Source organism: Oxyura jamaicensis, chromosome 4, assembly GCF_011077185.1.
Source record: "Oxyura jamaicensis isolate SHBP4307 breed ruddy duck chromosome 4, BPBGC_Ojam_1.0, whole genome shotgun sequence".
Classification (NCBI taxonomy): Eukaryota; Metazoa; Chordata; class Aves; order Anseriformes; family Anatidae; genus Oxyura; species Oxyura jamaicensis.
This window is the reverse complement of record NC_048896.1, coordinates 49088227-49113711: the sequence shown is the minus strand read 5'-3', so window position 1 is coordinate 49113711 and position 25485 is coordinate 49088227. Positions and strand designations below refer to the sequence as shown.

Here is a 25485-nt window from a genome sequence, read left to right as displayed (position 1 = left end):
TGTGGACAGGAAATTGTTGTTACAAATCAGAAATGTATCTGATTCAGTGCCGCATACCTGTGTGTGCTCTGTCCCCTTTTCGAACAACTTTGGTACAGCTAGTGTTAATTTTGTAACTTTTAGTAGTCTATATGAAATACAACCCTTAAGCAATTTGAATACTTCATTCTCTCCTTGTGGTAAATGGTTGCATAACAGTGAAGTTTGGGTATTTAGTATTTAGGATCCTTAGAGAAGCTTTAAGAAGCAGTATTTTTAAAGGACTTAGCAATAGTGCTGATCTGGGCTTTCTTGGGAAATACTTAAATTATTGATTAATTTTCAGGTTACACGGGTAGTATTGTTGTGGGTGAACAATCACTTCAATGATTTTGAAGGAGATCCTGCTATGACTCGATTTCTGGAAGAATTTGAGAACAATTTGGAGAGGGAGGTAAGTGATTTTCTCTGACAATTTTAGATAGTGGGGAGAAGTCAGTCTATTACATATAACTCATTATGCTTCTCCTTTTTTATAGAAAATGGGTGGACATTTGAGGCTGTTAAATATTGCTTGTGCTGCTAAAGCAAAACGAAGATTGATAACCTTAACAAAGCCATCTCGAGAAGCCCCTTTGCCTTTTATCTTGCTGGGAGGGTCAGAAAAGGGATTTGGCATCTTTGTTGACAGTGTCGATTTTGGTAGCAAAGCTACAGAAGCAGGCTTGAAACGTGGAGACCAGGTATGTAATTTTAAAATGTTTTATTTTCCCCATTTTTTCCCCCTTTCTCTTCACTACATAAAAATAACTACCTCTTTTTATTTTTAGATACTGGAAGTGAATGGTCAAAACTTTGAAAACATTCAGCTGTCAAAAGCCATGGAAATCCTTAGAAATAACACTCATCTGTCTATCACTGTGAAAACCAATTTATTTGGTAAGTTTGTGTGCACTTCGTTCTAACTTGATTTCTAATTCAGGTGGAATTTTTAATTTTGTACATTAAACATTTGGAAATGACTTAAAATAATTACAGAATCACAGAATTTCTAGGTTGGAAGAGACCTCAAGATCATCGAGTCCAACCTCTAACCTAACACTAACAGTCCCCACTAAACCATATCCCTAAGGTCTACATCTAAACGTCTTTTGAAGACTTCCAGGGATGGTGACTCCACCACCTCCCTGGGCAGCCTGTTCCAATGCCTCACAACCCTTTCAGTAAAGAAGCTCTTCCTAACATCTGACCTAGAACTCCCCTGGCGCAACTTTAGCCCATTCCCCCTCGTCCTGTCACCAGGCACGTGGGAGAACAGGCCAACCCCCACCTCTCTACAGCCTCCTTTAAGGTATCTGTAGAGAGCGATAAGGTCGCCCCTGAGCCTCCTCTTCTCCAGGCTGAATAAGCCCAGCTCCTTCAGCCGCTCCTCGTAGGACTTGTTCTCCAGGCCCCTCACCAGCTTCGTCGCCCTTCTTTGGACCCGCTCGAGCACCTCGATGTCCTTCTTGTAGCGAGGGGCCCAAAACTGAACACAGTACTCGAAGTGCGGCCTCACCAGAGCCGAGTACAGGGGGACGATCACCTCCCTAGCCCTGCTGGTCACACTATTTCTGATACAAGCCAGGATGCCGTTGGCCTTCTTGGCCACCTGAGCACACTGCTGGCTCATATTCAGCCGACTGTCCACTATCACTCCCAGGTCCTTCTCCGCCTGGCAGCTCTCCAACCACTCATCTCCCAGCCTGTAGCTCTGCTTGGGATTATTACGCCCCAGGTGCAGGACCCGGCACTTAGCCTTGTTAAACTTCATGCAATTGTTTGAAATAATTCTGAGGTGGGAAGAATAGAAAAAGGAGGTTTGCAGCTTCTAAAGAGAGTTCAAAATTGTAGAGAAAAAATTTCAAATAACATTTTATATGAAGTCACTTGACTCTCACAAGTGCATATTTTTGGATTAAGAGGAACTGCAGTGACCATTTAGCTTGAAGTTATAAAACATGTCCATATGTATAACAGTCCTTCCTCAGGAAAGAAGCCTTTTTTGGAAGTTCAGTTGTTTGGTGATTTTAATCTGTCAATGGTGTATGCTCATACTTTTTCAGTCAGTGCCTTGTGAGCGCAGCAAGGTTAATAAAAACTTTCTTACCAGCTAGGTGATGATAATCTCACTACCATCCGAATCTTTTCTCTCTCTCTTACAAGTACTTACAAAGTCATGAAGGAGTCTTTAAGCAGCTCAGGACCTCAGTTGCCATCATAAGAAATAAACAATTTGTGGGTTTTATTTAATTTTTACCACTGGACACTTAGATTATTAACGTAATTTCGTGGTATGTTCCCAAAATACCTTTCAGGATGAGGTTCTTCATTGCAAATAAGTAGGACAGAATTTCTCCACAGGATATCACTGAATTAATTGATGGTTAAATATGCCTAGGTTATCTCCAAAATACATTTGTCAAATCTATTTCCTGGGGATTTTTTTCCTTTGCATTAAAGATTCTAATGTTTCATCTGTATGTGCTTGTTTAGCAGTTATTTGTTTGTTTCTCTATGTATGTGTTCTTTGTAACTTGCTTGTTTTTTTTTTTTTTTTTTAGTATCATGTGTTGCTTTAGTCTTAAGACTAAACATGTTTTCTTCATAAATTGTGCTTTCCTGGTTTTTAATCTTGTTGCTCTGCTCCAAATACCAAAATCACAGTAGAGTAACAGAACAGTTAATTCCTGTGCATTGCATGCAATATTCCTTATCAACAAATCCCCCCAAACAGTTTCCTATTTCTTAACAGCATCTTCCCACCTATATTTAATTTCTCTCTAGCCCCCAAACTCCTTTTCTATACAGTCTGCTTATTGTTTCTCCTTTGTTCTTATTTAACTCTCCATTATTTGAGGCTTTTAAGGTCTCTTAGTAATTTGTTGTGTACTTCTGGAGGAATGGATGAATGTTAAGGACATAAACAATACATATGAGTAAAAGCCTTGCCCTGAATATTCATCCTAAACTGCTCGCCATTGTTCTAACTGTTTCTACAATTCTGTATTTTTAATCATCAATTTCATAGAAAATACCAAAGAAACAATTATTTCTTTCTTTTTGTTTTGTTCTGTTTTGTTTTCAGAGCAAATTGCTTTTGTATATTTAACATAGACTTATTCAATAAGTGCCAGCTGGCTGACATTCATTTTATTTCTTAGCTTCTCTTCTCAAAACCCCTAGTATCCCCAACTCTATCCCTGAGTTGATTATTCTTTTTTTTCTTACTCCTTCCCTGTCTTAATATGCGTCCCTGTTTTATGGTGGCTTTCCACTTATAATAAGGAGGGAGCTGTTGAGAATACAGAGGGCTTCTCCTCTTCTTAAAATGAAAATCATTCTCTCATTTCTTCAAAAACACATTGTACTATTTATTTCTGTACAAACAAGTTATTCTTTACAAAGATATGTAAATAATTAAGTTCTTCCTTACCTCAACATCGTACACACAAGATGGTACATGTATCACTACTTCTTGGTATGTTCTCTACTAGACCCATAGCAGTGGCCTTGTTTTGTTTAGAAACATTCAAAAAAAAAAAAAAAAAGCACCTTTCTTATTGCTTCCTGAAATTCAGGAGGCATTTGTGCATACATTTTATGTGGCCTTCAGTATTAATCTTGTAGACTGTCCTAGCACAGGTTCATTTTCTTTGAGAAGTACATTCATCATTACAAACCAAATCATCAGATAATTTTCCCCATTTATCTATGCATACCTTTTCTCTTGCTCCGGATGTCTGACTGGATTGGCAGATTGGTTTTGTTTGTATTTAAATATATTGTCACTTTTGTGAAGTGCAAAGTTCTAGTAGAAGAACTGATTAACAAATTCATCAGTTGTGCCTGCCTCATAGATGACTCTTTTTGTTAGCGAGCTGTGGGAGACAACTGGGAGCGGTGGTAAGTTCAGCCTTTTGAGGTTAGAATTTTGCCATACCCAGTCTGTTGGCCTTCTAAGACTTCAGGTTTTCTTGTACGAATGGCAGGTGGAAACAACAGCCTTTTCAAAATCCAAGACGTCTCTTAAGTACTCTCATAGTTTCTCATTTTTTGTTTGTCTGTTTTATGACTTCGTTAGTTTCCATTCTGATTTCTGAATTTTGATCCTCTTGCTAACTGTTGCCTGTCTGTGAGCTTTCATTGCTGGCCATCAGTGTAAAGCTTTCCTTTACAGTGGTTAATTTTCTTATGTCATTTTTGCCTAGTGTACTCTTTAATGCATGCTACTAGTCTGCAGAAATCTATGTCCTTAGACTGAAAAATCAAATTCCTTCTGCTGACACCACTCAAGTAATCATGTGGTGATCTAGTGTATTTCTTTTCCAAGCTGGGCCAATTTCCTGATTATTAACAGAAAACTAGTGTCCTTTTTTTTTTTTTTTTAAAAAAAAAAATAAAATTTAGCTTTATCTCTAAATTCAATTAATACGTGAATTAACAGAACGTGCTAAACATTTTTTTCTAATGATTAATATTACACTGGTCAGGTGCACAGTCTTTTTTACATTTTTGTTCTTTCCATTCTTTTCTCTTGTGCAGTTTTTAAAGAACTTTTAACACGGTTGTCTGAGGAAAAAAGAAATGGTGCTCCCCACCTGCCTAAAATTGGTGATATTAAAAAGGCCAGCCGTTATTCCATCCCAGACCTTGCTGTTGATGTGGAGCAGGTAATAGGACTAGAAAAAGTAAATAAGAAAAGTAAAGCCAACACAGTTGGGGGAAGAAATAAATTAAAGAAGATACTTGACAAGACTCGAATCAGCATTCTGCCTCAGAAACCATACAAGTGAGTGTTTTTTTCTTAAATACTTGCATCGTGTTATTTTTTTTAAAACTTCTTATGATACTTAAAATTTGTTGCGATTCTTTAATTATTTTTGTTAGAGAACAAAAATTTATTTTGTTAAAGAATTGTTAATTCTTTCATTATTACAAAACACTTTTGTATCTTCTAAAATATACTGGAAAATGCTAGTCTGAATATTTGAATGACCATAGACTGCTAACAATGCAATTTGTGACGTCAATAGGAATATATTTAATTCTTATACAGCAATGGCATACTTTTTGTTGGTTTGTGTTTTCTTTTAAGATAACTATTAACTGGAAGCATCCTGGGCAGTTAATTTCGTACTAACTCCGTAAGCAGTTTTGCTTGCAAATTGCTGGTAGAAGTAGTAAATGCAATCTATATACATTCCAGTGGTCTATAAGAATGCATGCATGATGCTGTAAAGGAGACAGGTTAAAATTCTAACTTGGGCTCTCTGATAGAGTAAAACTAAATCTGGTTTCTGATACCTTTGAACACCTTTTAGAAATGGAGTTTTGATGAGGAACTCAGAAACAGTGAGCTTTATATGGTTTTATGGGAATCTGGTTCTTGTCCAAGACAGATGGCATCAATGGGAGGAACATGAAAATGGCAATGAATTGTAGAGGGTAGCTGATGTGTAATAAATATTCTCTCTTGTATTTTCCTTTTCCTCATACCATTGGGGAACATCTATATTATGTAAACTCATGCAAAAGACACCTATAGTGAAAATCTAAGCTTTTTCCTGCTATCATTAAGAAAAAACAAAAAGTTTATTAGGTATTACCACTCAAAAAATTAACACTCTTCTGAAACTTATTAGCAACAGAATAAATAGGATGTTACTGACGTAAAGGTTAAAGGACTGTAAACGATTATATACAAGTAATGAATCTTTCTCAAATTGATGCAGATGGATTTCAGTAGAGGAGAATCTGTAAATCCTGACTTTACGCTGTTTGTCTTCACAAATTTATTTTTATTTCATGGGTCTTGTATGTTTGTTCCTGTGATGAGCCGTGCATCATCTTGGATGTGATTTTTGCATTGTTCACCATTATTCATAGCTTTTGCATAAAATTCTTGTGTTGATTTCACATTTTCCTTTGATTCCTTCCATTTTTGTGCACTTTTTCTGTTCAGGGACCTCTTTGGGTAAGAGTTAGAAAAACAGTACACTTGACCTTTTTTATTTTCCTTTTGCTAGCTTTACTTCATGCATTTTATATATAGCAGTTTTTCTGCAAAGCTTGTTGACGTTCAGTTGTTTGTCTGCACAGTTTCTGCATAGAGATGTGTAGCTGTAGATTTGTCTATTTGTGCTTTTCTTCCTGTTCTGTAGAAACTTCTGTCTCGTTCTTCCTAATGCATGCAATACCATTCATTATTAAAGGACTTTACCTATTCTCACATCTTCAAAAAATAATTTAAAAAAAAATCAAGTGGGATGGAAAAGCTGATTTACTTATTAAAGTAGGTATTTAAAGATTTCATGAGTCAGTGGCCAGCTTATGAGGTGAAACTGTCCGCCTTTTCTTGAAGGTGAATGCTGCAGCTGTCTCAGTGTCTCTAGAACATGTCTTTAAAAAAAAAAAAAAAAGAAAAAAGAAAAGCAATATTTAAGCTAGTGAGCTAACTCTTAGAGTTTGTCAGCTTCATGAGATGTTAAAGTAGTGACAAAAACAAATTCTGAGCAGAGATAATGCCTTCCTTCAGACTTGCTTTTTAGTCTGATAATGTCAAGTAACGTTCCAAGTTGAGCAAATAGCACCATTTCCTCTGGAGCTACTGTGAAATCTCCTTCTCTCTGCCAGCTCTGAGGCATCTCTTGAAGTGTGCCTCTGGCTGCAGCCACTTCAGGAGGTTTTTGCTTCAAATAAGGATTAAACGTGGCTCCCACCTCCAGCTGTAGCAGAGCTCTGCCTGGCCCAGAGTGGAGCATCCCAGATGAGAAGAGGAAGCCCCTCTCTCTCCTCTCTATTTGCAGCCCTTCAGTGGGATGCAGAGCATGCTTTAGATTGAAGCAATTGGACACTTGCTATTCCGCTATCCCTTCTATCACATTGTTATTCAGCAGGAAAGTAATTTCTTCATGCTATCTCCCTGCATGGCAAGTGGATACAGAAAGTAACAGAAATGCCTTTTTTTTTTTTTTTTTTTTTTTTTTTAAAGAAAAGCAATTTCCTTTGACTCACAAAATAAATTAGACTGTCCTCATCACTAGGCAAAATATCTTCATGGGGTGTGGAGTCTTCTAGTGCTGAAACTTTTGGGGTTAATTTCTGGTTTGCATAACTTGAAATCAGAGTGAGTTCTAAATCTTAAAAATAGAGTAAACTGAGTAACTACTTTCCAGTTAAGTATACAGACACTTAGGGGGAGGCTAAGAACTTAAACATTACTTTTTAAAAATTTAAAATATGATGTTTGAATTTATAGAAAAGTTCAGCACCTAGCTCCTCAGTGTCCATAGCAGTCACTCTGCTTCACTTGCTGATGATGAGCTTCCAAGCAATAAGCAGATTAATTCCTGCTATAGTAGGATGATAGCTCTGTCTCTGATCCATCTAGCACTACTAACATTTGAGACTCTGCCTTTCCCAATTTAATAGACAAAATCATTCACCTTTATCACAGAATGCTTTATTTGCACCTGTTAGGCACTTTGGAGGGAATACCAGTAGCACCCAACTGTGGATATGTACTGTAGCCTTCCAAGTCAGCTGGTGTCATCTCAGTTACATTTAGTGAAGAGGAACTCTGAGAAGGTGATACAGGGTAGGAAGGCTGAAATGGATGAGCTCAACAATCCTCTGTTCTCTGTCTGTTGAGAGATGTTAGGCTGCTCTATGCTTACAGTAACTCCCAAAATACAGTTGCAAATCCTATCTGTGATGGGGTGGAAGATCTGTGAGATTCAGTTGCTGTCAGTGGCTTTGAGGGGACAGCAGAACTAGTCAAAGTTGGGGTGATGCAGGCATGATGATGAACCTTTTGAATAAAGATCTTGGCCCTTGTGATAAAAATAATGAATAGATGACAAGTGGAGCAGCTCCTCAGAGCTTAGTGGTGAGCATGAGCATCTGCTGGCAGTGTGAGCAGTCAGGTCTGATCAAGGTGAGTGGACATTTGGGTGCTGTTGACAAATCTAGACAGCAAGCACTGCTGTCTGAAGAATATTAACTTCTAAACAGCAATTCCTCAAAGTGTGGATAATGTATTATAGAAACCCCCACGTGCCACTTCTATAGCTCAAGCTCTGAATGTTTGTAAGTGCTGATTTTATTTCTTTCTGGATGCAGCGACATTGGAATTGGCCAGTCTCAGGATGACAGCATTGTAGGACTGAGGCAAACGAAGCACATTCCTCCTGCTTTACCTGTCAGTGGAACCCTGTCATCCAGTAATCCTGATCTACTGCAGTCCCATCACCGCATCTTGGACTTCAACACAACTCCAGGTGAGGGTCTGTTCTATACCATATAACTTATTTATTTATTTATTTTTCTTGCGTTTCCAGAGCTTGAAGTATATATGAAGTTTTTACACCATCACCCACAGCTTAACCATGTATGAATTAGGATTTGTTACCTTGCTCCAATACGCTTTACACATGCGTATAGATGAATGTTCTTCAAGTATGTTATATACAGAGTGCCTCTTGCTGTCTTAATTCTTGACCAGTGATTTTTTTTTTTTTTTTTTTGCTTTGTATTCTATAGTCTGCCCTGATAGAACAGTTTTTACAAAGACTGCAGTATTTTCAAACAGCATGGGAGATCATAAGATTAAATTGAAAGGGCATTGGACACGTGTTTCAGTCTTTTTCTGAACAGGCTTCTTAACTTCTTATATAATCTTGTACTACATCTGTAAAGGACAGCGTTTTCAAGGTGTCTTTTAGTTGCCCTTCCCCTGCTCTAGAAGAGACTAGAGCTATATGCTGAATGCTTTGTATATAAAGTGATTTAGAATCCATTCTGAAATACTAAAATAAAACAACAACAAAACAAACAAAAAATCAACCACTGTATTTAGCAGAGAGGAACAAAGTATTGGCGCGGGGAGGAGTAAGAGTGAAAAAGGTGGGGGAATGAGAATCTTGAGAGCCTTATCATATCAGAAGCGTTTAGCTGGATATCCTGGAGGGGGAGGGATTTTTGCTCTTAATCTGCCTGCAGGAAGGTTCTTAACCTGAAACCTTCACTGTGTCAGGTATCCAAATTTTTGTTGTTAAAAGGTAGCTGCTGGAGAAGGATCTAGTGATGATAGCTATGCAGACACTTGTTAGTTTTAGTCTAATACTTAAGAGAATTTCTCAAAAACAGAACCAACAATTCAGTGCTTTCTGAAGTCTGATGGATTTCAAACCTTACCTTAAAGGACAGTGCTTAAATATCAGTTTACGTACTATCTGAGTCAGTACAGTTTTCACTCTTGAAACTGCGATACTGAGCATCACTTCATCTCATTTGGGGGAGCACTAGAGAAAAAGACTACAAGAAAATGGTGCGTGGTTTTTGTTTGATTTAGGTTTTGTCCCAGTGTCTAAGGTTGCTTCTGGGAGCGTGGGAAGATGGTTATATATTTTTAATCTCACAACTAGTTTCCAACACTGAAGATATTTCAGTAAGTGTGTGACTATTTTGTCAGTGCTTTATCTATAAATGGGTGGAAAGTCAATTCTCCAGCTTGCCACTTACCTACACTGGACCTTCTGATAATGTGCTGAATACAGCAAATGGTTCACTACCAGAGCTGTGGGGAGTGTTTTCTCAGGATTGAAGCAAATTCCATTTATCAAGAAGAAAAGCCATTGCAGTTCTGAATATCCTTCAGTTGCAGATGGAGTTCAGAGAATTTTAATAAACAATGTTCTACTGATTAGCTTTTGCTTTGGGGAAGCAAGATAGAAAATGATGTAATGCCCCTGCTTCACTATTATAGCAGCTTTTGCATTGTCTTTATAGAAAATGTAGTAAGTAATTCCTGCTTTTTTTTTTCTTAAAACATACACACATGTCCACGCACTGAATATTTTTAAAGGACTTTGTAAGTGTAATTTTTTTTTTCCTGACTGGGAAGCCGGGGGGGGGAGGAGGGGGGCAGAGGGGAAGAGGAGTATGCAATCAAAAACATATACCTTAAGGGCTTTAGGGATGATTGCAAGAGTTGAATTATACCACTGTATGCTTAAAGACAGAAAAAAATTAAAGCCTACAATTTTAATTTCTTTTATTATGTTAGCATAAATTAAAGCTGCAGATGGAGGCAGCTTGTGCTAAACTGAATGCACTGGAGAAGAAAGAGAATAGTAGTAGAGTGGCCATCCTTTGAGGCTTTGGGGGATACCCCTCAGGACAGAGAATAAAACAACTTGTTTTAGAAGGATAGACTTTGAGGAGGAAATAAGAACGCTTTTTTTAGCTTGAAATCTGCAAGGACTCATTTTAGTTTCTCTTCTGATTTGCACAGGTTTTTTCAAATATACTTGTAAAGGTTTATTTTTTAATGTTCAAATAGTCAATAACACTTTCTCTTCTCTGTTTGATTGGAAGTCAAAATAATATAGTAATGATAGGCTGTCAGTCATTGTTACTTTTTTCACCCCATACGAGCTATGTAAGTGACTAGATTCCTATCTTAAAACATTGCTTTCTTCATTCCAGCTTCCTTTTTTGAAAAAGAGTGAAGGGGATGATTACAATTTTCTTCAAGTGCCGATTTATTTAAAAAACTATTGTACTGAATAACTTGCTGACATTTCTATGTCTGTAGTAACTTCTATTGCTTGTACACTTCTCTGTATTCTGTGTAGTGCTTTTGCTGCCAGCTCTGATAGGTTTGCATCCTGAGAGATTTGATGGTAAAATACAGTAGAAGGATGATGGTACTCTGTTTTTCTCTACATTTCTTCATATTAACCTGTTCTGCTGGATCACTGAAGTTATTTTCTCTTTGCACAAAATACTTGCTGCTTGTGAGTATTAAGTGGGCTCCCACCTTAGTACTGTGTACGGAAGTTTCCCACCTTTACATCATTCCTTTGAGCGGCAAGTATTTCTGTAATGGCAAGACTCATCAGGATCTAGAGAGCATGCTCTTTTTAGTAGCTTCTTCGAATGGCTGCATCTTTGGCATCTGCCTTTCCCACAATGTCAAAAAATGTAGAAATGATTTCAGGCTCTACTCTGTATTCTTCTTCAGGTAATCAAAATTGGCTAAAAAAAAAAGTATAGATTTGACTCAATACTTGGAAGTGGCTAAACATTGGCCTACACTGATGCACGTTGTGTGTAAATTATAATATAATCACTCAATTTTAATGTGCTTGAACGTTAGTGCTTCTCAAGTTGCAAGCATACTTGGGTTAGCTTAAAAGTTATGGGTGTAATGTAATTTATAAACTGAAATGTTTAAGCCTAAGTGGCCCATGTGGCATGTAAGCCAAGTCATGTGAGAGAGATTTATCTTACTGCTTTCCAAATGATGATGTTGAAGACATGGAGCAGTAGATGACATTTTTGCTTCTTTTGTCACAAGATTTCTGTTCCTGACTAGATCTTTTTGTAGAAACTTAAATGTTACCACACGTGTTATGCACATTCAGGTCTCTTTATCATAAGCTGTCAAATAAGATTGTGGTTGTATAAAAGTGAATGTTTTCATCTAGCAGCTGTTATTTTTTCAGTATCTTTAAAAATAATTACCACTTTTGGCTGTAGATTCAGAAGGCTTTCTATTGTTTTCTATTTTTTTGTTCATATGATCTTTAAAAATAAATTTTAATCAAAGAAAGAACAGATGACCAGATATTATGCCAAAACCAAGAAAAGGTTATTTGTAATAAAGGGAACAAATTAAAATAAATGAGTAGAAAGTACTTTTATCTTGTCAGTTAAAAGTTTTAAAAATAAACTGAAGTCCAGTGATGGACAGCAGCACGATTTTAGCTCTTTGTTTTCTCTTGATAATATCATGATAATCAAGAAACTTCAGTTCATAATGCATCTAGATTTCAAACCATTAACAAGATTATGGAGATAGCAAATACAACGTTTGCTGTTAGGCTGATAATTTTCTAGGTTTTCTAAAAACAGCTGCCTTGTAGGTGTTCACTATAGAGTTTGTCATCAAACATTTGAAACAGTATTTGGAACTCAAATATTTAGAAAATTTTTCTATCTCCAAAAACTTGCTGTCTGTGCCAATATTTTAGTAATTAAGAACTAAAACAATCTATTACATTTAATATTATGAGTTAAACATATCAAGGATTGTGTGTTTTTGGTAGTTAAGTACTTGGACGCATTAATGCTCCTGCAGCTTATTTATGTATACAGCTGGCCGTTACACCCGCATCTTCCAGCTATTTGTAGCGGTATGTCTTCCCTTTGTGTGTGGCATTGTAGTCGAGTGTCAGACTTGTAGCTAAGTGTCTTAAAAGCATCCTTAGGAAGACTGACACTCCTGTCACTTAATGTGATCATATGTCAGCGCACAGGGTAGTGTTGTGATTGTCCTTGATTTTTCTCAGGTTTGAATGAAACTTACCAGAATTGAACACCTGTGAAAATAGGGCTGCATATTAGCTTATCTGTCCATACTTTGCGAATGTTTACATATTCTCATAGTTTGTTCCATTGATAGCCTAATTTCTTCTTATCCTGGTAGCTTATAGAACTAGTCTTTCATTTCAAAACAATAAAAAACAACTACAACAAAAAACAACACACAGACAATAACAGCAACAAAGTATTCCATTAGAATGGGAGTGGTGAAACAGTGATACTGAAATAAAGTGTAAAAATTTATAATTTGATTCAACGTGACCAATATTTTGGCTTGTTCTTATACCGTTATTTTTTTTCCTGCATTGCTGAATTGCATACCTTGTATGTAATTGTTTTTCAGACTTACCAGATCAAGTTCTGAGGGTTTTCAAGGCAGATCAGCAAAGTCGCTACATCATGATCAGTAAGGACACAACAGCAAAAGAAGTGGTCATCCAGGCCATCAGGGAATTTGCTCTCACTGCAACCCCTGATGCATATTCACTATGTGAAGTCTCTGTCACACCTGAGGGTGTAATCAAACAAAGGAGGCTTCCTGATCAGTTATCCAAGCTTGCTGACAGGATACAGCTAAGTGGCAGGTGAGATTAGACACTGTGAGCTAAAATTGACTATGCCAGTTTATTAAATTATGTTAATAGGAACATTATTATTTATTAAAAATGATAATAGGAGCGTTATTTCATTACTGAAATTCTGTTTCTTTACAAGAAATCACCTCCTCTGCTTTTAGTTAATATCTAAGTGTATTGAAATCCAGTCTATTCTAAGATGCAAACTGGTCATTAATTTTCACTAGTACTTGAGTATATTCGATCAAGTCTGTTTTGGAATTTTTTTTATAGGTATTACCTGAAGAACAACATGGAAACAGAAACTCTTTGTTCAGATGAAGATGCTCAAGAGTTACTAAGAGAAAGTCAAATTTCCCTACTACAGCTCAGTACTGTTGAGGTGGCTACTCAGCTCTCCATGAGAAACTTTGAGCTATTCCGTAACATTGAACCCACAGAATACATAGATGACTTGTTTAAACTGAAATCAAAAACAGGTTGCACTAATCTAAAGAAGTTTGAAGAAGTGATAAATCAAGAAACATTCTGGGTAGCTTCTGAGATTCTAAGAGAAACCAACCAGCTGAAAAGGATGAAAATCATCAAGCATTTCATTAAGATAGCACTACACTGCAGAGAATGCAAGAACTTCAACTCGATGTTTGCTATCATTAGGTATTGCATCTTAATAGTTGTAATTCTGAATAAAAAAACAAAGCTTTATTTATGTCAGTTTTTTAAAAAAAGTATTAAACAGAGTAAACTAATTCATACTGCTAATCTCAGCACCTGAAAATGCAATAAGGAAAGTACTTTCCAGAAATCTGAACTTGACGTGGAAATGTTTGCTAAAATATTATTAGGAATGCTACTGTTTGTGTACTTATTGCTCAAGACAGTGAGGCTAGAGGCACTATCAACATGACAGTAGAGAAACTACGCTTACCTAAAAACAAAGACCAAAAAAATCAGGTATATGAAGAAGAATGATAACTTTATCATAAATGAATGGGTTATTTTCCAAAAGGAAGCTCATTTTTTAGTTCCCATTATCTTCAATACATTGAGACATGATATGTTAACTGTGGTTTTCTTTGTATCAGCAGTTTCTTGGATGAAACTCTGATAATAGTCAATAACAGATCACAATGCTATATGATAAGCTGCAAATAAAGATCTTTTAATAAGAACAAAAAAAAAATAAGAACAAAATATCTATCTTTAATAAGAACAAAAAAAGTACAGAAAATCTCAACAGAAACTTTTCTTTGTAGTACAGTAATAAAATAAAAAAGCAGAAATTCTAATGTTTGTGGTTTTACGCATTTGTAAAACATTCTCCTTTTCTTTGGAGTTTCCCAGGTTATGCAGGAAAAGGAAACAAATTAAATACTGCCTCCTATGAAAAAGCTTGGGCAAGCTGCAATATAAATGATGATTTTAGGAGTCTGGCAAAAGCTCATGCCACATTGAACCAACAGACTGACTGTGACACTTGTTCTGATGATCATTGGGCTTGAATAGTATCCAATTAAACATGGCAAACTCCAAAGTCAAGGATGCATGGTAATAATCAGCCAGCATCTGCCAGACATAAAAATCTAAAGATGTAGCTCAGTTATTTCAGCAGGCATCAGTAACAAATAAGCAGCTTGCCTACTAGCAAGAACTTCAATGAGGGAGAGGGAGAGGATGTAGGTAGATTTGATCTACCAGTCTGAGGTACTTCTGTGTTCTGATACTGTTATCCAATTCAAATGCTATTCCAAAGTAGTTAGAATAAGTGCAGGTAATTAAATCTGGTAGTGAATTTGTACATGTGTAACTTTTATCTGCTTTTGATTACATCATGCAGATACCTTCAGTTTTTATGGCTTTTATAAAAATGAAATTAATTGCTCTGTAATACATGCTGGCAAAAGGAAGTTTTCAGTTCTGCTGTTTTATTGCCGTTGCTGTGCTATACTATTCTGGATAGATAGTATTTTTCCCATACAAAATTTAACATGGCCTTTTCTAGGATTCATTTTTTTTCTTTCTATTCCTCTTGAACTTCTTGCACTTTTTTTTGTTGTTGTTTCAAGCGGCCTGAATTTGGCACCAGTTGCAAGGCTCCGAACTACTTGGGAAAAGCTTCCAAGCAAGTATGAAAAACTGTTTCAAGATCTACAGGACTTGTTTGATCCATCTAGGAATATGGCAAAATATCGTAATGTCCTTAACAGCCAAAACCTGCAGCCCCCTATTATTCCCTTGTTTCCTGTTATCAAAAAAGACCTTACATTCCTTCATGAAGGTAAAAGCAGAAGTACATCATCTTTTACTGGCTAAGGAGAACCAACTTTGCTACATAATGAACGATGATCTTAATTGTTGTTGATTCTAGGTAACGATTCAAAAGTGGAGGGCTTGGTCAACTTTGAGAAGCTGAGAATGATTGCGAAGGAAATACGCCATGTTGGTCGCATGGCATCTGTTAACATGGATCCTGCTTTAATGTTTAGAACTAGGTAAGTTTGTTGTATAAGGCAGAGGTTTTCTCAACTGAGGGAAAGCTAGGTGAAAAAGGTGCTTTTTAAATGCCCCTGTATATACTTGGAAGAAAAATATATTAATTATTTTCCTATCAGTAGGCCCTTGGTAGTTGTTCAGTGAGCTATGTATGCGCAGAAAGTTTTTCAGTTTCATGGTTGGCCTCTACCTCTTTAGTGTTGAATTGGATTACTATGAGTTTTTTTTCTTGTTAACAAATTACCAAGATTGTACATTGTATATATCAAAGCCAGCTCTAAAATCGGAGAAATCACTGAATTCTGTGTTTATGAATATATACATATAAATAAATGTTTTGTGTTATTTCTTAGCTGCTAGTTATTTTATATATATTTAAAATAATAACAATAATAATAGCTTCCAACACTGGGAGGGAGAGAAAGACACTCTCCTGAACACATGTATTAGTCTGTTTGAAATGTCAATGTGTGAAAGTCTTATTGTTTTGATTAAATAGAAATGGGACTGTATCTGAAATAGTTTAAGCTAGTGTTAGAAAACGTGGAGTGAATGATCTTTGGCTTCATGTTACACCAGCTTATTGCATATTCTTTTTCTTAATTTGAACTAGAAGAGTTTATAATATCTGACTGCCCAGGTCAGGGCTCTTTTTAATGTTTGTGGGCTTCCAGAACTGCTTGTCCTTGGGTCTGGTCTTTTTCTTTCTGAGCTTGTGATCTTTCTCTGTCTCTTAAACCCATTCTTTACTTTTCCTGGCTCTCACTTGCAGGAAGAAGAAGTGGAGGAGTTTGGGGTAAGTGGTTGGAGGCAACACACAGCCCTTATCATTTTCTCCCCTTACCATTTGCACTGTTTCCCACTTGCTATCTTTAATTTTCTGGTGTTCTTTTTTAATTTTCTGGCATTGACATTTTTTTTCTTTCATTAACCCACTTTTTTATTTAACTGATGATATGTTTTAGGCCAGGATTGCTTTTGCTTTTGAGGTTAAAACACAAAAACTGTAGAATATTTATGAGTGATTGTAGATATCAGTGGGGTGTTCTCCCCCCCACACTTACAATTTCAGTTACCAAAGAAAATGACTTTCACTAGAAGGGAAATTATAGAATTGCAAGTTTGCAACAGCTGAAAAATTGCTGTTGACTTTCTTATGCCTAATAAGCACATAGCACAAGCACCAATGTTAAAACTAACAAATCTCCTAAACTAACTTTTTTCACATTACAATGTAGCCATCATTTTTACACTTAATTCAGGAACAATGCATAGCTTTCATATAGACATACATACATGAAAATGTGCATGACTTTTATTTCATCATGAACTAACTGATCATTTTATTTATCAAAAAGCTACTTCAATGTATGAAGTTTCAAGGAAGTTTTATTCCATAAAGCTGGGCTATATGTGTTGTATATGGTCTGATTTTAGAAGTATTTAGGGAGCTTTCAAAATGCCTTGTTATATGTATTTAAACATGAATCTCAGCTACAGTCTTCTGTCAGCATTGCCTTGCTGCATGAGCTTTTCCTGATGCTCCAGTCTTCTGAGTAACTGGCTTATGTGAGAGAACTAGCTTGAATGCTTTTCTCAGTGTGTGAAGTGATACTGCCTAGTTGGAGCAGAACAGGTTAAAGTATTTATGTAATTTAAATAGTGCCTGTAACCAAGTAAAAATATTTCCTGACCCTCATCCTTCTATCTGTTATAGCTGTTTGACTTACTGGAATGAGGCATGTGAGCTTTGACCATAGACTGACATTCATGCAATCTTCTGCATGTTTCATGTTTGTTAAGTAATACTGTATTTGGACTAAGTCATGCTTTTCCTTTCTTTCTCCCCCATTCCTTTACTCTAGGTCTCTCAGCCAGGGCAGTACGAATGCAGCTGTGCTGGATGTTGCACAAACGGGGGGTCATAAAAAGCGTGTCCGTCGCAGCTCTTTCCTTAATGCTAAAAAACTGTATGAAGATGCTCAGATGGCACGGAAAGTAAAGCAGTATCTCTCAAACTTGGATCTGGAAATGGATGAAGAGAGCCTGCAGACTCTCTCTCTACAGTGTGAGCCAGCCACCAACACATGTGAGCATTGACATTTGTTATGGGGTTGTAAGGAGGCTGTTAAATATACTTCTGTATCTACTGCAAGGAAATCATTGGGAATAGTAACTAGACAATATTACCATTGAAAATGATGTCTAATTATTGGCAAGTATTAAATCTGAAGGAAATCATCTTATGGATTAACAATATATTAAGATAGCATTTATGTAGGAGACAAGACTTTTGGAATAATGTGATGCTGCAGTGCACAAGGGTTCTTTTGATTTGTATGCGCTAAGGATGTGGAGGAGCCAAATGTTTCTCTACTGTTCTGACGTACTTGGGCTGTTGGTGTGAATAGGGCTGGTCATTCCAGATGACTTGAATTTGAGAAGGGAAAGGGCATTGCTTCATGTCTAGATATTTCAGAGACATCATGGAGAACTGTACCTGGTGGCAGCTGGAAATCAGTTGCACTTTAATTTGAGAGAATACTGTATCTTATGTCCTTGCTTCCGGGTAGCAAAAAAAAAAAAAAAAAAGCTAATTATAATGTGATTATATATCCTAATTTAATAATAGCAAATATGCTTATCCTAAACAAATTGTCATCCTTATGATAGCTCAGCTTAACTTTTGGTCACATTTTTGATAACTACATCAATAGTCATTGTATAAGAATTTTATTTTGAGAAAGTTACATACCTTAAAATACGTACAATCTTTGATAGAGTATGTATTTTAAATGGAGTTAAATCTCCCCCTCTTTTCCTCCTCTTTGGTTCTCTCAAGATACATCCTACTACATTCATTGATTCAGTATATGAGCACACTTTTATTATTAATTGGACGGCTTTACATTTCTCAGGTTGAAACTCACATTATATTTGTAGCTAGTAGTCATTCTTTGCTTTCTCCTGTTTCTTGCAAAGTGCCAAAGAATACAGGAGACAAGCGATCTGGAAAATCCGAAACATCACCGGTGGCTCCCCGGGCAGGAATCCAGCAGAAAGTGCAGCAGCAGCAGCAACATAAAGTAAACCAAGCATTGCAGGTCCCTGCTGTATCTCTTTATCCCTCTCGCAAGAAAGTGCCCGTCAAAGACCTCCCACCATTTGGTAAGTCAAACAAAGAAGCATTTGGTTTAATTTGTTCATGTCAAGGAAGTACTTTTAATCAAATCAGATACAGACATTTAATTCTAGTAGTAGTGTATGCAAGTTATGCCAGTTCCATGCAGTGTATACGTAAAAATTTCTTCTCTGGAAAAGGGAAGAAAGAAATCTGCTAGGAAAGCATCCTTCTGATTTAACTTCCAAATCTGTGTTCTAATGTATGCATGTAACATGTGAATCATTAAGAACTTCCCACATATCACTTAAATTGCTTTTAAAAGCTTTTAATAAGTATAAATACTATAACCAGTCCTCCCCTTTCCCTGACATGATGGTAATTTAACAAGAAATGAAGTCTGATTTTACCTTTTATTAATTTTACTTGTGCACTGCTTAGACTGTTGGAGAAGAAATTAGAAGCAGCAAAATGGGCAAGAAACAACTCAATCTTGATATGGTTCTTCTTGATTTTACCATTAAATTTTAATGTTAAAAGGACTTTGAAGCATTTTTACTTGTGGTGGGAAAGTTTCTGAAAACTGACTGGGTTATGCTGATGAAGGATCTGTAAATTATTGATATTGTGATCCAACAGATCAAAGACAAAATCTGTGGAATGCTTTAAAATAACCTCTACCACAAAAATTTGCAAAACTGTCAGAGAAGCTCCATCTTCACTTTTAAGACTATGTCGGGGAGGGAAGAGAAAGATAGTTGTTGCCTCAAAAAAGCAATTCTTTATGTCCTAGATCTTTACATCATACATCATCTTCAGGATGTTGTTACTCTTAGTTTGCCAAAATAAGCTGGTGCAGAAATAGTTCTCTAAAGGGAGAAAGACAACTAACTGCAGGATGGCCTTGTTTTGTAAGCCTAATCTTACTAATCTTTCTGGCTTTCTTTGCCCTTCTAGACTTCTTTGTGAATGGAAAAAATCGTACAATGTAAACCTTGACTAACCAGTGAGATTTGAGGGTCTTTTACGTTCTCACCATTTTAGTTCAAGTTTGCCAGTAACCACTACTATACATATTCCTGAATTATAGATTGTATAAGTATTGCATTGTGGAACACCAACTCTGGATTATGTTTTCTGCCATAAAATATTTATTTTAGTTGGCCAAAATGAAACACGGACTTCACTAAAATGTAAAAATAAAGCACTATATTTGAACAGGAGTAGGTTTAAAATTTGTTTCATTTAAGCTGGTGTCAAAAACTCACAAATGATGAAAAGGGGAGGAGAGGGGAAAAAATGTTTTTTTCCTACATGGTGTTCCCTCTATAAATGCATTGTGAAATAGGAAGATGTACTTATATTGGACTTAACATCTGCCTACATTCATTCTTACTTAAAGGCATTAACTCCCCCCAAGCTTTAAAGAAAATTCTTTCATTATCTGAAGAAGGAAGTCTGGACCGTCACAAGAAACAATCTGAAGACACAATATCAAGTGCATCTTCACAGCTGTCTTCTCCTCCCACCTCACCTCAGAGTTCTCCAAGGAAAGGTACTAGATATGCAACATTTCTCATTCTGTTTCCTGAAGGTCTTAGGCTTTGGAAACTCCTGGGAGAGGATTTTTATGATCAGGATGAATTACTAGTGCTCCTACTTGAGTCACAGGTGGTCAGCAAGAGAGGAGGAGGTAGTGCACCAGTGTTATATCTGAAAGTCCTACTTGTTAGCAAATGGCAGGAAAGAAAGCCTGAACTGATAGAGGGTGGTGGTGCATTAGGTCACTCTCCAGCTGCTTCTGACAAAAAATATTCCAATCGTCAGTGTCTTCTGCCAGTAGAACGCAAGTTGGCAGTAAATGCAAGTTGCTGTATCAAGATACTAACATTGAGTTCATTAACCTATTAAAGGAAGTATTTATTGTGTCGTGCATCTAGATGGGGTGTGACCTATGGACAATAAGCAGGCTTCAGATATTTGGGATACAAATGACTAATAAATAACATTTTACAAGCAGCATAACTAATTATTCAAACAATATGTATCTGTACTTGAGGAATGGTATTGCACATTGGAATATTCTTGATTGAGTTCAGTTTTAATGATTTCACAAAGTTATTTTAGAAATGAATTAAGGATGTTCAAAAAGTTTTTTAACCTGTTTGCTTTTTCATTTTGCTTGTTCTGATAGTAAATCGAAGAAACAGAATTTTCTTTTTGTTTAAACAAAAAGTCAGTTGGGAAGTATCATAGCCTAGCTGTATTGCAGACAACTTCTAGTTTATTCTCTTTTCAGAACATCATTAACGTTGAGTTTAAGTTATATAATACGTTATGTTAAAATACATATATTGGGATTCAGTCTCCATAATGAGTTCAGACTGCTAAAGAGACGAGTGTTTTGGAGACTTCCCTGTAGCAACAACTTTCCACAAACTGCACAGGGATGATAAGGATTTGAACGTTGTATATCACTTTATTTTACTTTCTTATCAAGTGGATATCTAAACCCTTTACTTAACCTAGTAGGTGGCAGCACTTGTCAGCTGAGATGTGGTTCCAGACTGATGGACTTAACCAGTTCCTTCTCTTTTCTTGGAAGTGAGAGCAGTAACAACTAACAAGTCACCATAGGCCTCTGGGATAGGTCCAACTGGATAAGACTCGAGATCTAAAAAGGGAAGAGATTATTATGGGAAGAAAATACAAATAAATACCTATCCCAAATCTCTATTGAAGATAGAAATCTTCAATAATAACCTTTACTAAGGTCAGATGGAGGAGGATGTTATGTAGAGAGTTCGGTTATCATCTTCAGTCCTTGTAAGATCTCACCATGATTTCTCCCAAATGCTTTATCAGCAAAGAGTGAATTTAGGTATCTTCGGTCAGTCCTGTGCGTTTCTTGAAAAAGGAACTGGGATTCTGTCTGTGGCTCATAGTGAGAAAAGATATTTTATTGTTCAAAAAAAAAAAAAAAAAATCATAAATGTGATTTTAAATTTAAATTTAAAAAAAATCCTCACCTTGGTGGTAACATGAAGCTAATGGTATGTTATTTCAGAAAACCTGGCAGCAGTAATTCCATATTCTCAGTGTATGTGAATTGGGATAGATTACTTGAAGTCATCTTGACACTTAATGTAGACTAAAAGCAAAAATTGAAATCTGCAGTTGCTTGTAGATGTGTTGTTTAATGATGTTTAACTTTTAAGAGCATTCAGCACAAATTTTTCCAACGCTAAAACAACAGCTAAATTTGCCTCTGTGACATTTCATAATTTGCAGATTTTATTGCAGTTTGGCAGTGTTAATGCTACCTCCAAATTACGGTATAATTTTGTTAATACATGATTATTGTCTTTTGGAATCTTATTCGTTAGCCAAGTACCACAAAGAAAGCTTGAGAACCTTGAATTATTTTTTTTAAACTTCATTGGAAAAACACTTCAGCCAAGGTACGTAATAAGCAGTCAGCCCAGGCATCTATGCTTCATGTTACATCTGTTGTTCATCTCTGAATTGTTGTGTTAGGGAACATGTATGAAGTCTTCTGGATTACATTTAAGCATTAATCTTGTCCAGTGAACTTCTTCTGGTCCAGTCTTGGTGGCAGTGTTTAAATACAGGCTGTTTTTTCATCAGAAGTAAGATTTCATGATGTAGGAACACAAATGTAATGCATTTGAAAATATTTTTGGGGAGGAAAGTAGAGAGTAGAGAGTAATTCGTATTTCCACAGTCTTAAACCTCTTATTAAGAAATAGAGCATACAATATTATAAAGTTAGGCTGCTTGGTTTTTGTCTCTTGCAGTGCTGCTTCTGTAACTAAAATGTTATCATGTTTCTGATTTACTACTGCTACTGTAGTAAATATTGCCAGCTGCCTGGAGATAGCTGAGCAGGCTTCTAAGAGTCTGATTAACGTCATGTTCCCTTTGCAGGCAATACTTTGGCTCCCAGTGGCACAGTGGATAACTTTTCAGATTCTGGTCACAGCGAAATTTCTTCTAGATCCAGTATTGTCAGCAATTCCTCTTTTGACTCCATGCCAGTCTCCCTGCATGATGAGAGGAGGCAGAGGCATTCTGTCAGCATTGTGGAGACAAATCTTGGTGTGGGAAGGATTGATAGAAGGATCATGATTGAACCTGATCAATACAGCTTAGGGTACGAACTTTATTCTTACTTTCATTATACTTATATATAGTGTGTGTGTGTGGCATGTTTTTGTCTATATGTCTCTCTCAAATATTATTTTCTAACCTGCTCTTAAATTCTGCTATTTAAACACTGAATCTTGTGATAATGCTATGTTTTCTGGCAAGAAAATATTTTGCCCTCCTGAGGCTGGTATGAGGTCTCAACAGTAAGACCGAACTTCCAGTAGACCTTATCTGAGCATTTAGTATTGCTGTAGACTGTCTTCTCTTTGTGGCAGACTGGTATTCTAGTCTGTTTTTTAGGTGAAAAATTAACTGAATTACATGACAAATTATTGATACAATTATTCAGGGTTCAAGCTGAGAACAAAAATAGCTAGTAATTTTCCAGTCTGTTTTATAGAAAAGTGCAGATTTATCTAACTCAAACATTCTACCCTAAATCTCTCTACTAGTCAACAATAATTGGAAGCTAAAATTCAAGCTAGGCTGCTGGTTTTCTAGGTAATTTTCTAGGTAATTAACTTCTGTAATGGTGGGTAAGCTAGTGCTGTGAGGAGTTCTTTGAATCTCTGTGAGTGAGTCTTGGTCTGAAAATAATTGGAGCTCTGGCTCCAGTTTAGTCACCAGTTGTTTTTCTGAGCTGTTATTTGGAAGCTTCAGTTCTCTGAATGGTTTCAGGGCTTTTAGTCCTGTGGGGTCTGTGGATGGCAGGCCTGTTCCAAAATGGGTGTACTTCAGCTCTGGGAATCCCAGGCTATGCAAGCTCTTTAATCAGATGTCTTAAGTATTGGGAAGACCAGGATCCCAGTCTGTGTTGCAAGCTGCCCTGGAACCACAAATCCCAGGAGCCCTGATCGCTGCTAAACAAAGCTGACACTTCGTCAGTTTTGCTGCTGCTGTGCAAGTTGATAGTGTCAGGCCTACTCCATCACTGAAAGGCTACGGAGAGCATACGTGTAGTAGGAAGTAACGTGTTTCCAAAACTCATGCTAAAATAAATTTCATTTGCAAGAAATACTGTAAAGTTGGTATTCAGAGTTTCCTAAGCAGTAAAGGATGTGAAAAGCAGAAGCCTAAACCTGAATTGCAGCCACCTCCTGCTAAGGCTCAGTTTCTGATTTCTGATCCTTTGCTTGTCTGGAAAAGCACTGGGAACCTATCTATCAGTGCTGTTTGCTTGCCTTAGAGGGCTGCTGCAAAGTTAAGATCTTACCTTTTGAGAGCTCCACTTTCAACACTGGATTTTTTTTTCTTTTCAATGTGCCTCTAGCTCTTACGCACCGCTGTCAGAGAACAGAGGCCTGTATGCTGGAGCAACTGTGCTGTCTTCTCCTAGTACAGAAGAACTGTCACAGGATCAGGGGGACAGAGCTTCGCTCGATGCAGCTGACAGTGGCCGTGGTAGCTGGACTTCTTGCTCGAGTGGTTCTCATGACAACATACAAACAATACAGCACCAGAGAAGCTGGGAGACGCTGCCTTTTGGACACGCTCATTTTGATAATTCAGGCGATGGGGCAGGACTGTGGGCCTCAAGCAGTCATATGGACCAACTGATGTTCCCCGATCATGGCACAAAGTATGGCAGGCAAAGTCAAGGTAGGGAGGGCCTTGATCAAGCACAGTCCAGAGCAAGCTGGGCATCCTCAACAGGCTACTGGGGAGAGGACTCGGAAGGTGACACAGGTACCATAAAGCGGAGGGGTGGGAAGGATGTTTCCATTGAAGCTGAAACCAGTAGCATAACGTCTGTACCAGCAGAGGAGTCAAAACCAGCTCCCATGCCCACACACATACCGGCATCGTCAAGCAGTACAAAGGGGCTTATTGGTAAGTTCAATTTTGTTTGCCACTAATTACTTTAATTCATTTGCCTACAGTACTTAGTATTGTTCTAAAACTATTTTTCTTTTGTCTGGTGTGATTGTAAAGCAAAACTAAACATTTTGTAGTTTCTCTCAAATTTTGCCCTTTAACCGTGCTTTTATTGCTGGGGAAAATATCACTTACTGTTAATTCTCAGTTCTTGAAGCTCCTTTGTGTTTTAAGAGAGCCTGCCATACATCAAAAAAACTAGCTCAACTGCTGGACAGTGTTTTGAGAAAGTTGATGTATTTAGGTGTCTGTTCTGAAATGAGAATTATGCTTTGCAGTAAGGCTCTGTATTCTATATTTAGGTATCTTTATACATGTGGCCTGATTTATTTTTTTAGAAGTGTTTTCCTTTATATATTTGTATGACTTGTCTGATGATTCCTGACTTCTGAATGTTCCTTACTTCTGAAAATGGGGTCGCTTTGTGCTTAAATACCAGCTGAAATGCTTTTTTATGCTGATGAAACTTAAGAGGTTCCGAAGAAATTAGAGCTGAAATACATTTATAGGCGTTCAACAAAGCAAAGATCAGATAAGGTATAAATTAATATAAAGGGGGCTTTGGCAGTGTTTCACATTTTTCTCATACAGTTTCTTCTACATCTTCTCATATTGTTCCTTCTACACAACCCAGATGTCCTTGGCCCATCTGAGACCTCTGCAGTTTTTTTTTTTTTTTTTTTTTTTTTTTTTTTTTTTTCTTCTTTCATTCCTTTCCTTCCCCTTTGCTGTGGGTGCCTCCTCACCTTAATATGAAGAACAATCTAAAATCCATTTTACCATAACACAGATGAAAAAGTCTGCCAGGTTAAGGTCACACTGAGACCATTGTGATAAACT

The 25485-nt window shown here is 36.9% G+C and overlaps 1 protein-coding gene across 10 annotated transcripts in view; it reads left to right on the top strand.

Annotated features, from left to right (window-relative positions):
* Positions 1 to 25485, top strand: part of RAPGEF2 (Rap guanine nucleotide exchange factor 2) — a 183648-nt gene that overhangs the window by 152796 nt on the left and 5367 nt on the right. For 9 of the 10 annotated variants that reach the window (XM_035323554.1, XM_035323558.1, XM_035323563.1 and 6 more), the window contains 15 exons: positions 326 to 433; positions 519 to 722; positions 810 to 918; positions 4564 to 4810; positions 8143 to 8300; positions 12755 to 12995; positions 13260 to 13643; positions 15053 to 15264; positions 15355 to 15478; positions 16252 to 16275; positions 17345 to 17568; positions 18462 to 18647; positions 20003 to 20155; positions 22549 to 22774; positions 24041 to 24600. In XM_035323554.1, the coding sequence (XP_035179445.1) occupies positions 326 to 433; positions 519 to 722; positions 810 to 918; positions 4564 to 4810; positions 8143 to 8300; positions 12755 to 12995; positions 13260 to 13643; positions 15053 to 15264; positions 15355 to 15478; positions 16252 to 16275; positions 17345 to 17568; positions 18462 to 18647; positions 20003 to 20155; positions 22549 to 22774; positions 24041 to 24600 (3160 nt within the window). The remainder of the gene's footprint in view (positions 1 to 325; positions 434 to 518; positions 723 to 809; positions 919 to 4563; positions 4811 to 8142; positions 8301 to 12754; positions 12996 to 13259; positions 13644 to 15052; positions 15265 to 15354; positions 15479 to 16251; positions 16276 to 17344; positions 17569 to 18461; positions 18648 to 20002; positions 20156 to 22548; positions 22775 to 24040; positions 24601 to 25485) is intronic. The other variant, XM_035323556.1, reaches the window with a different exon arrangement.